At 36.1% G+C, this 14,544-nt stretch overlaps 1 protein-coding gene across 1 annotated transcript in view; it reads right to left on the bottom strand.

Moving 5' to 3' along the window:
- The window catches only part of HSD17B4 (hydroxysteroid 17-beta dehydrogenase 4), a 64,613-nt gene that overhangs the window by 26,866 nt on the left and 23,203 nt on the right, over positions 1-14,544 (bottom strand). Inside the window, exons 12-17 of the mRNA XM_083816224.1 lie at positions 11,006-11,112; positions 10,082-10,315; positions 9,569-9,620; positions 8,182-8,253; positions 6,687-6,790; positions 2,436-2,501 (exon numbers count right to left, since the gene is read on the bottom strand). Of these exons, the coding sequence (XP_083672350.1) occupies positions 2,436-2,501; positions 6,687-6,790; positions 8,182-8,253; positions 9,569-9,620; positions 10,082-10,315; positions 11,006-11,112 (635 nt within the window). The remainder of the gene's footprint in view (positions 1-2,435; positions 2,502-6,686; positions 6,791-8,181; positions 8,254-9,568; positions 9,621-10,081; positions 10,316-11,005; positions 11,113-14,544) is intronic.

Here is a 14,544-nt window from a genome sequence, read left to right as displayed (position 1 = left end):
CCTGACATAAGAAACCATCATTTTTCAAGGCACTCTACGTGGCTGTAGCCTCCGTTCTGCTAAACACAAAGTGAAGGGCAAAAAATGATTATTACACCTCTGTTCCCAGTATCCTCTTTGCTAATGAGTGATTCCCTCTGTCTGGAAACACAGAAACACTTTTCCTCTTGCACGCTAACTTAACCCAGAGTACTGAAGTCTTCTGGTTTCCACAGAGTACACACACAGCTGCAATTTGCTCTTTATAGTGAACCTACGGAAATGGCAACACATGGGTAGTAGCAAGTAGTTAATTTAGAATTAAATGTAACTTCTACAGTAACCGGAGTCACTGACTTCAGTGAAAAATAGGACTCATTATTGTAAAAAAATTTTAAAGATGCATGGTGGTCTGGTTATCAGGAAGTTTACTACATGATGATGCTATGAGAAGTTAAGGGGGAAAAAAAAACTTTTTTTCTGAAGTGAACTGTGGCAACATAGAAACTAAGTGTACAATGTCACAACAATCATTGTAAACTAAAACAGTTCAAGTCAGCTCAAATGCCGTGTACAAACTGAGTCTCTCAATCTGTCATCTCACACTCTAAACTAATCTGATGGCTGAGTGGCAACAGTCATTTCTGCCAACACTTCTGGCATTTAAACACAAAGAAAAAAAATCCAGAAATATCAATGCAATTTGCATGCCAACTTCCATTAACAAAAAGGATTTTATGCAGTGGTGCATAAAACACAAAGACACAAAGTTTTGGTAAACTTTCCCCAAGTTGTCCTACAAATGAAATTCTGTATTTCTGCCCATGAAGTCCCCAAGTTCTGCACATTCTCCATCCTATAAATCAGCATCATCACTTACGCACAGATGCTACTGAATAATTAGGCAAATAGGTGGTCTTGCAATTCTGAAACTCTATTGCCTGCGACTCCTGAAAAATCTAATTGAAGAGGAATTCTCATTGTATACTTACCTATCAGAACATATCATAAAAAAAAAAAGTGTGATGTCTACTCTGTGCTACTTTATTTTCAAAAACTTACTTTGCAGCAGCAAAGTTTCCAAACTTCTGCATTATAGAGTCACTACTACCTTTTTTATGTCTTAAACTCAGTATTTTATACACAGTAACTAGACATAAGAGATTGAGACTCAGAATCTGACCTATGAATGAGGGCATCACAAATATCATCTGAAAGTTGATGGGCCTGGGAATCAATTCTGGTACAATCACACAGAAGAATCTGAACTAGGCTTCCAAGATTCAAAATAAATGCTCTAACTACTGGGCTATTAAGGTTGCTGCATCCCATCTAATAGAGTGCCAGCTGCAAGAGAGCACCTTCCACTGCATTTCTCCACCTCTCAGGAGCAGAGTACTCTTGTTTTCCCGTTCCTTGATGTACTTGCACACATTTGATGAAGCCTATTCAGAAAAACTGGACATCTGCTTCTCATAGACTGACACTGTAAATTTTAGGATGCAGCAAGTAAATTATCAACAGATACAGAAATGCTGAGCTTGTCTCTTTCTTTTTTTAAGTAGGTAGGGCTAACTTGGACTTCAAGTACATGAATCAGATGGGTGAGGCTTAATTTGAATTACCGTGTATATAATCAGAGCCAAGCAGGTATTAGTTACCACAGGTCAGCTGATGCACGATAATTTAATTGTATCTCCAGAAGGTATATGCCTCCTGCCAGAACTACGTTGCTTTTGAAACTACTACTCATTGTCTCCATGCTGATAGCTTTCCCTTCTTATTTATCTGACTCCTGCATTTCTCCACCTTCAGAAAAAGACAATTTTACCTACTTGGGTTTTTGCCTTTGGAAAGCAGATGCCTGTGATCCAGTGGGACTAAGGATAGAGGGAAACATACCTGGAGAGGTATCTGTCAGTATTTCAGATTACCCTGGCTACTGCTAATAAAGAAATTTAAAATTTTCAGAACTATGAAATTTAAAATTTTCAGAACTATGAAATTTAAAATTTTCAGAACTATGAAATTTAAAATTTTCAGAACTATGAAATTTAAAACACTTTCATTTTTTTAAGCCACTGTTTGCATGCACCGTTCATTGCAAATTTCATAGACTTTGAATTTTTTTTTTAACTCCAACTGAATACAATTTCTCAGCATGTTCATTTCCTCTTTGTGTAGAATTTTGTAATAACAAAATATAAAATATTTATATTACATATTATATATTTATATAACATATATAAATATCAAATTCTAACTGTTTTATTAGAAGAATGTTTTAGTATATTGAATATATCACTGTAATGTAGCATAAATTTTAGCTTCAAGTTATAAAGTATACATAAATACCTGAGGTATAACAGAAAATTTAAAGCATTAGCGAGTATCATGCAATATTTTTTCTCCAAGTAAAACAAACATTTTCACACCTTGAGCACGTACAACTTTACCTGATCAGCTGTTGTGACATCAGAAAGTACAGCATCAGGGAGTCTCTTGGGTGGATTCACTGTTACCTGAAGCAAAAGTAGTAGTATCAATATTTCACTGCAAAAATCTTTTATGCATACCCATGCCAGAATCACTGGCAGAAGTGTATAAAGAAAAATAGCGTTTACCAAGTTTTTAGGGTTCCTCCCATCCCTTCTTCAAGGAGAAACAGGAAAAAAAATAGCTTTCAAGATCACCTTCGCAGAAACAGCAAACCTGAGGCACCAGATCTAAGTTACATCTAGCTGATCAATTTGATACATTTCTTCCAAGCTATCCTAGCTTTTTTGTTCAAGCCCCGCAAAACCAGTGGTCTCATAGAACTTTAGTGTTTTGGAACACAGATATGAAAGTGAAGCTTTTTAATATAATATTTAAGATAATATTCTAAAAAGCTCGATGGACTAGAAAATAATTTATTACCTCACTTATGGACATCACATTTTCACAGCTTTTTTTTTTTTTTTTTACTTTGCACTTCTTTTTCCTCTTTGCAATTACATAGTGCATATGAAGCTCAACCACATTGTAAGAAAGTTACTCTTTTGCAATCTTCAGCTTCATTGTTCAGTTCTGATTATATAAACTTTATCAGCTAACTGTCAAGAGAGTATCTTAGGTGACAATAAACACAAAGAATGCCATAATGAATTCAAATCTATTAAAGTAGCTGAAATCTTTTTTCCTCTCTTTCTGTAGTGTTTCCAAAAAAAAAAAAAGAACAAAAAAAGAAACAAGCTATAAAACAAAAGCAATCAAATTGACTCTCACCTGCAGGAATTCTACTTAATCTTAACTTGTGTAAGCTCTTTCCCAAAGAAAAGAAAAATCATCAGAAACAAAGTACTGAGTAGTGTCACATCTAGTAACAGCAGAGTCTCTTTCCCATTTATTAACAGCAGAGCAAAGACATCTATTGGATGGAAGTCTTGAAAACATCACTCCTGCATTTGTCACTTCAAAGATTCACAATGGATCTACTGATTATTCAGCCTGATAACAAGAACACCACATAACATGCTTTCAGAACATTAATGGCTTCCCAATTTACCTCCAGTTGGTTTAAAGAAATGGAACCTGAATTACTGAGCTATTAATTGGTTGAAACTAGCCAACAAATGAGTAATTAAGGAAACCACTGTCATTAGGGCAAGAACACTAACTGAAGAAGGGAAACATGATTTACACAAGGTGTTGTTCAACATAGACCTCAAATTGCAACTTTCTTCTCCTTGGTTGGCAGGTGCAAAGTGACAAAAACAAATTGCAGGACATGTCTGATCAGTTTCGGATTTCTTTGGCACAGAGGTACATGAAAGGTTTTGGGTTTTGTTTTTGTTCCCAAGAAGCTTTGTGAACACAAATCAGGGGAATTTGTCATTTGAAACTGTCCTTTTGCTTGCAAAAAGGCCCTTGAATGTGCTATTCCTATGTTGTCTTAACTAGATGGTATTTATTTTCTTCTGTCAAAAGAGGGACTGTTACCTGAAACAGGCATTCTTTATATTTTGAAATGTAAAATTATTTTTAAGTAGCATTCTCATACTTCACTGAATAGTGTGAAGAAGCTGCATTTGCCTTAAGTGCAAAGCTTAAATAAGGAGTACCAAGGCACTACACTGGGCTCATTGATACCACCAGTATAAATTAACAGCATTTCTTTTGGACCACTATTTTTATATGCACTGTTATAAAACTGATTACAGAAGCATAAAGGGGTCCATCAAAGAATACTGCACATCATCTGGAAGAATATTTTGTTAATTTGCTACACCATACAGAGGCTTCTCCCATTTCTCTTTGGAGCATTATGCATCATTTCAAGATTTGATTTATAAAGTTAAAGAACTTCAGCATAATTGATAGAGGTTATAAAGATTAGGTTATACAGATTACAAGGTTACCTTATAAGGTTATATAGTTATATAGATTGTAGATTTTCATCCAAAAATCCAAAGAACATCCCTCTACTGTGTTACAGATGTAACTAGGTACAGATTATTGAAAATACTGAGCTTACAATAGCCTATGTTGAACTGACTGTTGTTTATTGTAGTGCCTTATGGCTCTAGTTCACAACAACATTCTGTCATAGCTGATACTATGTTTAAACACAGTATTCAAGGAAAGAACAGTTATGTGTCTGGTACCTGGCTAGCTACATAATGCATTTGGACATGAATACTGTGTGTTCATGTGGCATTGTTCATCACTTGCTAACTCTCCTTCAGAATGCACGAGTTCCACTCCAGCATAAGTGAGAAATAGTAATGATTACTTCTCTCTTATCTTCTTTATGCTCTCTAAACCTCCTTCACACAGAGGCATAGATTTATGAAGAGCTACACCTAGAGGTCTTTTCCAGAAACAGCATGTTCAAACCTAACACCACTTTGAGTTCTTGCTCCTCAGCTTTTTATTAAAATGAGCTTTTCAATAGTGCGAAATCTTGCAGTATTAACATATGATCATACCTACTAGCACAAATTTAACATGTGAAAAAATTACTTAATGAAACTTTAATGCTCTCTATATACATATACATAAATTTTTCACTAGGTATCAATTCATTTTTAAATGTAAGTAGTCCCCTCACACACACACACAAGAAGTAACAAGCAGCTCTGAGGTAGAGGAGCAGCATACTAGTAATGATAAACTGATCAAGCACAGATTGTACGTTCCCAACTGGGTCTACAAGCACTGAAGCAGAAATGAAAGTGTGATCATGACAGCAAAGTTGAGGCAAGTTTAAAATCACAAAAACTCTGGAACAATCCAATAGCTCAGCAGCACGCCTCTGGACTAAGTCTCTAAAATCTCAACCTCTTGTCACTCTGTCCTTGCTGCTTACACTCAAAGCTGACAAAAATTCTGCTCTTAAAGCCATGAATGAGAGGAAAAGCTCCCAGAATCTACTTGAAAACACTAAGACTTACAAATAAAAGCCAATTCTCTGTTCTTGTTCTGATCTCGCAGGCCTCTAAAAATTTTTCAGATCAAAAGTAAATTGAAAAAACAAAACCTTCTTCAGACTAGCTTTTAAAAAGAAATGTATAGTTTTCCTCATCAGTCTGTCTATGGAGAGTGCGGTTGAGTGATTAAATACATAGAATCAAAGCATGCAGTTTCTGTTGTTTGCAGAGCTTACATTTGGTAATCCTAAAACCAAAAGTCAATATGACTCATCAGTTAAACTGATCTTCCATCTGACCTACAGCAGGAGTTTAAGGATTTTAGCACTGCCTAGACATATTACTACATTCTTTTACTATTTCTGTGGAATTGTGTCAAATTTAGCTACTTCAGGTTGCAGCCAGCTAGACTGTCAACTTCAAAATGTTCTCTTCTAAAAGACCAAATACTAATAATCCTCTAGAGGAGCTTTGTGTCCACATCACACATTTCACATGAATTTCAGTTTCACTGAAAGACTGTTTTCTAATGCCAAGTCCACAGATGACTGCAGGTTATTTTAGACACTCTTAAATGACACTAAATGGCACCCTTGCCTGTGACACAACAGTCTTCATGTAAGTCTTACTATTAAGGTATTATAGAAAGAACTGGATGGTTACAGAGAAGCATACAGCTTTGACAAATTTAGAGTGGTACAGAATACAAAAATACCTGTTCTCAAAACCTCTTTTTTGCTTTTTGGTTGAGTCACTGCTAGAACAATCCAACTTAATTTAGATTCAAATCTAAATTAGAATCACCTATTCCACAGTCTATTACGGTATTTTCTATCTCTAATTTTAAATATTTAAATGTAGGAATATTTGATCAGTAGCATGCTCAGTAACTCACTTTGCTCTCCTATCGTCACATACACTTTTTTCAGGTCCTGACCAGTACCTTTTCTCACAGGTTCTTCAACGAAATAAGCCATTTAGATTCAAGTCTGTACTGCACTCACTTTACTATGAGTGTGGTCAAACACTGGAACAGGCTTTCTAGAGAGGTGGCTGATGTCCCATGCCTGTCAGTCTTCAAAAGGATTTGGATAATGCCCTCCATAATATGCTTTAATTTTTGGTTTGGACTGAAGTCCTCAAAGCAGCTGGACTGAATGATCTTTGAAAGTCTCTTCCAACTGAACTATTCTATTCTATACTGCTGAAATGGTAGCGTATCCTTCCTAGTTGATATAGCATATATCCTTCTTGCAGCACCGACAATTTTTTCCCAGTATGAATGTCTGAATTTACCTTGGCCTTTTCTGATGTTCGTTTTCCACCAAACCCTCCAGCTCCAACAAAAAACAAGGAGAACTGGTTATAGCACACTAGATCCTTTCCACAATAGGTATTCACTAAAAGACAAGAAAAGAGAATGGTGATGTGTTGTCTTCTTTTTTCACATAGCTAGCATATGGTGGTACAAGGGAACAGTTTAGCTTCAAATATGCCAAAGATCATTTTAGCAACTTAAGGGACAATAATTACAACTTCCTGTTGTACTGCTGCAAGTCATTTCTTGGCTAGTGAAAAATGATCACATATTTTGAATAATATTATCATGAATTTTATCTATATGAAAGCATCAAAAATTTAAAAAATGAGCTATCAAAATACTGATGACAATTAAGGTGTTAAAAGCACAGTGCTGCAGTTAGCATTTATTTCAGTGTTTGATATGGCATTAGCAAATTATTTAAATAGAATTGAGCCATAAAATATGATTTATTAGAAGCTATTAAGAATCCTTCATATGTAAAGCACACTACCATCTCTCAAAATGTAACACATTCTTGTATGAAAGAAGCTCCAGAGCAAGTTTATTTTAAGGTTATTTGTTCCAGAAGTTAAACTCCTTACACCGAATCATTGAGATTCAGCTTCCTATTTCCAGTTTGTGCCTACTCCACTCCTTCACATCTTAGACTGAAATTTATTGTATTGTTAATGTCCATTTCCAGTTCTGAAAAGAATTTAAAAGTCACTAACATTCTGTTCACAAAAATAACTTGTGTGTCACAGAAAAACAGATAAAATCAATGTCAGCACAACACAGAGCAAACCACAATGAGAAGGAACATTAAATGCCTTTTTAAATGTTATATTAATATTTTATTATATTAATACCTTTAAAAAAATGTTATCTATAAACTGGAAGTATAAAAGTACAAGAGGAATTAGAGAATCACTGTCCATTAATCTATTCTTCTAATTCTTCTTAGAACCTCTAATAGAAGAGCAGATGTTGCCCATTAATCTAATCTGCTTTCTTAAGGTCCTTGGCATACTACACCTAAAGATACCAAAATTCAGAAAATGACAACTTATCCACTTCCAGAGATGTACTGATCCCTTAACTTGGATACACGAGAAAGGAAATAGGGTTTTGGTGGACAGATGGCCCCTAGCTAAAATTGCTGCCTTCAGACCAGACTAACTATTATTAATAAGAACTTTGTTCAGTTTGCACAGTACACTATTCCACTTACACAGGGAGAAATCAAATCTTCTCTGAAATCTTTTTCCAAAAAACAGTGTTCTTACTTTTAGTACTTTAACTACCCAAGAACAATGACATTATACAGTTACACAGCTATTGATAATTAGCTCATTTCTCAGCTCTCAATAGAACTTAAAAAGGTAAAAGTCTTTACAGAAGAAAGGCTGGCAGATACTGTTACAGCTAGAAAATAATAAGCCTCTCAAATTTCATTGCATCCCCTAAGAAAATTATAAACTTTCTCACCATCTATTAGCAAGACTGCTCCCGAACCTTTGTCAAGTATATCAGCAATAGTTGAAACTGAAGTTAGTTGTCCTGTAAGACAATAAGAACATGTACATATTTTAGACTCATGAAGTTTCGCTTCAAGAATGTTCACAGATCACTCTTGATACACTATTTTAATAGTAATAGTTATCATAATGACAGTCATAATAATCACAATCACCATGACAAAAGAGTGGTAATATTTTCCAATCTTGGTTGTTTGGTTATTTGTGTGTGTTTTTTTCCTTTAAATCTTGCAATTTTTTATGTATGCAGAGCTAAACACAAATAATGCTTCAAATATAAACACATCACTAAGTCCAAAACAGATTCTACCACATATGGTTTGTCCACAGATTTCAAGAGGGCTGAGACAACTACAGTTTTACAGAACAGCAGCTCAACTCAGGGCCTGGGTCTGTACATTTATGAAGTTTGCCTTTAAAGAAACTACTGCTCTAGACAGATGTTACCATACATACTTACATGATCAGCCTATAGAATGGAAAAATAACCAGGTTTATGAGTCCTGATAATCCATTAACAATTATCACCCTTCTTTGAAATTAATAAAACTTTCACACACCTTATTTTGTTTCTATAAGATATGCTATTAATCCATTGCTTTTAAGATTTCTTTCCTTCTATAATCTGAAAAAAATTACTTCTGAAAATAACTAATGAGGAAACCCAGACACATGCATGTGTATCCTGAATGAATCTAACGAGCATCTCTCAAGTGCTGTAATCGGGGAAAATACAGCGATCTGTAAAACGTGTTTTTTAAAACAGTAACTAATACCTTAATTTGACAGTAAGAAATGTAAATGTCTTTTAGACTCCTCATAAAGATGTTCTTTACTCCCTTACAGATACAGTTTAAATCTATTTCTCTTAGAGGCACAAGGATGAACGCTGCCAAAGAATTTGCTGGTAAACATCCCAAAAGTACTATGATACAACCTCACAGAAATAATTACAATTTCTGCTAGTTGATACCAAATTTTATGTGTAATATACCTACATGTTATGTATTTTCTTAATAATTGGCTCATTTCTTTTCAGGCCAACTACAGAAAAAACAAATGAACCAAAAAATCATAGGTACTTGCTTTTATTATTTCAGATTAGGCACAAGTTTACTAAATATACAATAGAACAGCACCACTGAACCCCATAAACACAGCGTTTCAGAATTCCTTCAACAGCGCAACAGGTTGCCTCTCTTCTCCCTCACTCCTTGTAAAAAGAATATTCAAAAAAAAATACAATTGGAAGCAGACCTTCCATATTTGCACTTATGATGTGGCTACAAGAAGTGTTGTCATAGTGACAAGCAAATCAGCAATATAAAAAGACTGACCTGAGGTTGGTAACGGTTTATACAGTTCCAGATATTGCTCACCATGCAGCATCTATGTAGAGACAGGCAACACTATAACAACAATGTATTCAGTTGCCCCCCACTGCGCACAATCACAATGGCAAGGAAATATGCAGATATTTTAGAAAGTATTCAGAATAAACAAAAAACAAGAAGTGTGCAGGTTTCTTTTGTTTGTTTGTTTTCCCCAACTTTACCTTGAACAAAGTATTTTCAAAGCAAGTACCTTCAAAGCAAGATTTAAGCTTTTGGGACTTTAATAAAAACACAGTAGGCACAAACTACAATTTAACACAAAACTCATAATTCGTATCATCTTATGAAGATACAGTTTGTATAAGTGAAATAAATTTCTTAGAATGCAAGAATATAAACACCAAATTTTCCTTTTCTAAAATTGAGGGCACCTATTAATATTATAAATGTACTAATTAAAGCAATTTTATAGTTACACAGAAGACAAACAAAATTAGATACTTAGCTCATCCATACCTTTGCAAGATCAATATTTAGTCCTGGAAGAGAAGGAATACCATCAAACATTGAAGTCTGAGCAGGAATTACTCCAAAGCTAGGTAAGCAACAGAACTCTTCACTTCCTTCAAAGAGAAATTTCAGGTGATCTGGATCCTTAGTTGACATTCCCACACCAAGAGCATATAGAATAGGCTCTAAGTGAGTGTATGTATACACCTTGGTAGTCAATTCCCGGCCAACAATGTTGGTCTGAAAATTAGAGATTAGTGTAAAATAAAACTTCATAGTATTTAACACTGCACTTGCATTCTTTCTATAATTCTCATATCAAACAAAATTCATGTTTGTACTTTTTTTTTTCTAAGTATAGTTGCATGTAAATGTGAAGCATGAGAAATAAAAATACAGTAATACGTTAGATTAAGGTTGCTTGTACTGCAACAAATATAGTAATGCATTTTATCTTGCTGCTAGCAATTTACTTCAAGAGTAAATGGCATAACTTTATATGTCTCTGCTCCCGGTAACGTGTAACAGTTTTTCTAGAACAAACCATGAATGAAATAGTTAATACTGTAATAAAATTGAAAAGAGGGAAAATTAGGTATATTTTAAAAAGGAGACAGAGCAAAAACGCATTGTATGTGTCCTTCGCTTCCTCTTCTGAACAATACCTAGCTAAAAAGGCTTACAGAATTTACAAGCGCTTGTATTCTACATTATTCGGTCTATTTAACCTCAAGTTTTTCCATCAACAGTAAGAAAAATGAAGACTGGAGTCTGGATAAGTTTTTTTTATTTAGCTTCTTTTCCTCAGAGGTTACTACCCTCTTTCTGCAGACAGCAAGCCAGAGTAGAAGTTAATCGCCATCAGAACAAGTATCTATGCTCAAAGTGTTCAGCTAGCTTTGAGTGTGTCTGTTAGACAGAGGTACTCACTGTATCAAGAGATGAAGAGACCACTGATCCAGAGCTTGTGGAATTCATAGATATGCTCCCTTGAGACTCTATCTGACTTAGAGCATCATTCAATACACTTATGGACTCTAGAAAGAGCAATTGAAAAATATTACATGAAAATAGCTGTAAATAAGACACTCCAATTAGACAGAAAACAAACGTGCCAGCAAATCACAGAATCACAGAATTGTAGGGGTTGGAAGGGACCTCGAAAGATCATCGGGTCCAACCCCCCTGCCAAAGCAGGTTCCTTACAGCAGGTTGCCCAGGTAGGCGTCCAGACGGGCCTTGAATATCTCCAGAGAGGGAGACTCCACAACCTCCCTGGGCAGCCTGTTCCAGTGCTCCGTCACCCTCACCGTGAAGAAGTTCTTCCTCATGTTGGTGCAGAACTTCCTGTGCTCTATCTTATGGCCATTACCCCTTGTCCTGTCCCCACAAACCACTGAAAAAAGGTTGGCCAAATCCCTCTGTCTCCCACACCTCAGGTATTTATACACATTGATGAGATCCCCTCTCAGTCTTCTTTTCTCCAGGCTGAACAGACCCAGGTCTCTCAGCCTTTCTTCACATGGAAGATGCTCCAGGCCCCGTATCATCTTTGTGGCCCTGCGCTGGACTCTTTCCAGGAGACCCCTGTCTTTTTTGTACCAGGGAGACCAGAACTGAGATATAGCCCAGAAATGAGATATAGCTTCTCAATTTATTTTTAAACACAGTAAGTAAACCTGTGCAAACTGAGCATAATGCTGCTTCCTTACAGGCATCTATGTAATAGCTGCTAAGTGGTCTCTATAACTGTGTTGTGGTTTAACTTTGGCAGGCAGCTAAGTATCACACAGCTAGCTGCTCGTTCACTCCCCCAACAGTGGAACAGGAGAGAATCAGAAAGGTAAAAGAATTCATTGGCTGAGATAAAGACAGTTCACTAGATAAAACAAAAACTGCACGTGCCAGCAAAGCAAAATAACTGATTAATTCACTGCTTCCCATGGCAAGCACCCATTCAGCAATGGTTACTTGGGAAGAAAATGCCATCCCTCTGAACAACCTTCTCTCCTCCTCTCCCCCCAGCTTTTATTGCTGAGCATAACCTCATTTGACATAGAACATCCCTTTAGCCAGCCTGGGCCAGCTGTCCTGGCTGTGTCCCCTCCCATCTCCTGGTGCAACCCCTGCCTCCTCATTGGCAGGGCAACAAGAGAAGCAGAAAAGTTTTTCTGTGCTACCACTGCTCAACAAAAAACGAAATATTTGTGTGTTATCACCACTGATTTCTTAAAAATCCAAAACACAGCAACATATGAGCCTCTATGATGATATGATGAAAACTAACTCTGTCCCAACTAAGACCAGGACAACTTGCTCCATCAGCTTCAAGTAATCAACTACGACACCTACTTAATTCCAGTGCCTGAAACACTACCACTGTTCAAGCCAAGAGGAATATCAGTAAATACTTTTGTTGTAACTCCCTGAACAACAGTATTAAGGAGAAGATACTGAGCATTGTTTTTTCAACTGTTTCAGCAGGGAGTATCTGAAAATTAGTACTGCTTCTCTTACCTTTAAAATTATTTGCTATACAAGCAACATCTCCTGATGGCTACTCTCTTTCATAAATCACAGTACACAGAAAAACCCACACACTCAAGCTGAGGAACCGAGGCTTGGACCTTCTGTAATCCCAAGATTACAAAAAAGATGATGCATGGATGAGATACAGAACTCATTTCTAGTAAAGGCTGACCATCAAGAGTAGCTTGCTGCTCAAAGCTCAGTGTGCTAAAATCAGTATTTAATGTTCTTGTATTTGAAAGAAGTAGAGAGTTGGTCAAGAAGTGGTAAGAAACACACATAGGAGAAGTGTTTAAATCAGATGAAGACAAAATCATTATTCAACCACGTTTACCTTGGAGCTACTCTCCTGAATTTCAAAACTCCTGTACTCATATTGACTTGCACTGTCTGTCAGGTTAGCATCAAGTCACTCTATTGCGTGGTACTACCCTAAATACCCTGCTGGCTGAATATCCTCTTAAATAATCTTAATGTTGTAAGCTATTCCTTGCTTCCCAGACTCACTGCCAGAACCATAATAATGGTTTATTTGTAGCCCAAATCTCATGAAGAAAAAGACCCATCTATCAAACAAACACAGTTGTCTCCATCACTGCTAAAGATAAGCTACAACTTTGGGTACAAGCACTGTCATAACATGACGTGAGGCCTTAAGTTTATGTAATGTGAAAGTGTGGAAAATAAGAGCTGTAATTTGTGAGAACCCTTTAACAAGGATTCTCTTTCATCATTCATGAAATGAAGGAAAAGCAATAATGAGTTGCTGGGTGAAGCAACACACTGTTTCTACCTTTCTTGCATAGACAGAGTAAAGGCTTTTACATTGCTTTAAAATCCTGAAGGGAAAATACAGCTTTGATTCCCAAGTAAAACCAAACATTTCACCAACTTTTCAGGTCCACAATCCATTTCCATGCAGCAACATACATACCACTCTTAATGGTGAAATCTCAAAACAAGACTACCAACATATATTTCCCACGCAATGACATACACTAAGACTAACAGTACTAGAGCAAATGGTAATTTAAACATGGTGTAGAATACTAAAATCTCCTTTTCAAAGAGTGTTTCTTCTAAAACGTACAACAGTGAGTGAATTCACAACTGAGCAAATTCTCAGTTGGTCAAGTAGTTAGTGTCTGGGTAAACATTAAGGTGATATGTTGGGGTTAACCTTTAATATCAAAGGTTCCTTCAAAACCATTATTTTCTTTTATTTAAACTCTGCCTTATTGCTTTATTTGTAACAAGCAACAGTACTTGAACTTGAACTAGTCATACCAGAATCCTTTAGTTAGATGTTTACTGAGTTTCAAGGTATATGTGGAAAAAGCTGTCTTTTAAGATGACATGTTCTTTCAAGAACAACGGAGTTTATTTCTAAAGACAAAGACATTAACAGCATGAGATATGCCTATGGCTCTAGGCCCAAGTTTTTTGAGAGGTTTTGGGAGAAAAAATGTTATGCTTTATGTTTCAGAGAGGTATCAGTAGAAAGTATATGTTATACTTAATGGTAGTTCTCATTCTTTAATATCAAAAACTACCTTTAAGAAGACGCCCCTCTGGACTGCTTGAAAAATTTAAGCAAACCAACAGAACGTCACTAAACATAGGCAGTAAAGGAAAGCTTGTTTGCTTTTTTGTTTGCCTTTTTTTTTTAAGGGGGAATATTTTTTTTCCCCTGAATTACTATATTACACAACTTTTCCCGTCAAGAAGCCCACCTATATTACTTTCATCTTTCAGGGACTGCTAGAGTAGCACGCCATTGATGTGACTCAACATACTGATTCATCTCAGTCTTTGTTGGCCTTCTGCTGCCTGGAATAATAAGCTGGACTAGCACCTATAGCATTAGATTTACAGTGAAATTCTAGCAGTTGATCAGATATTGATCCTTTGTGTTAGGCAGAGTTACACCTTAAAAGTAA

The sequence above is a fragment of the Anser anser genome (genome assembly GCF_964211835.1).
Source record: "Anser anser genome assembly, chromosome: Z".
Classification (NCBI taxonomy): domain Eukaryota; kingdom Metazoa; phylum Chordata; class Aves; order Anseriformes; family Anatidae; genus Anser; species Anser anser.
Note: the sequence above shows the minus strand (reverse complement) of the source record. Positions and strands in the feature narration are given on the sequence as shown.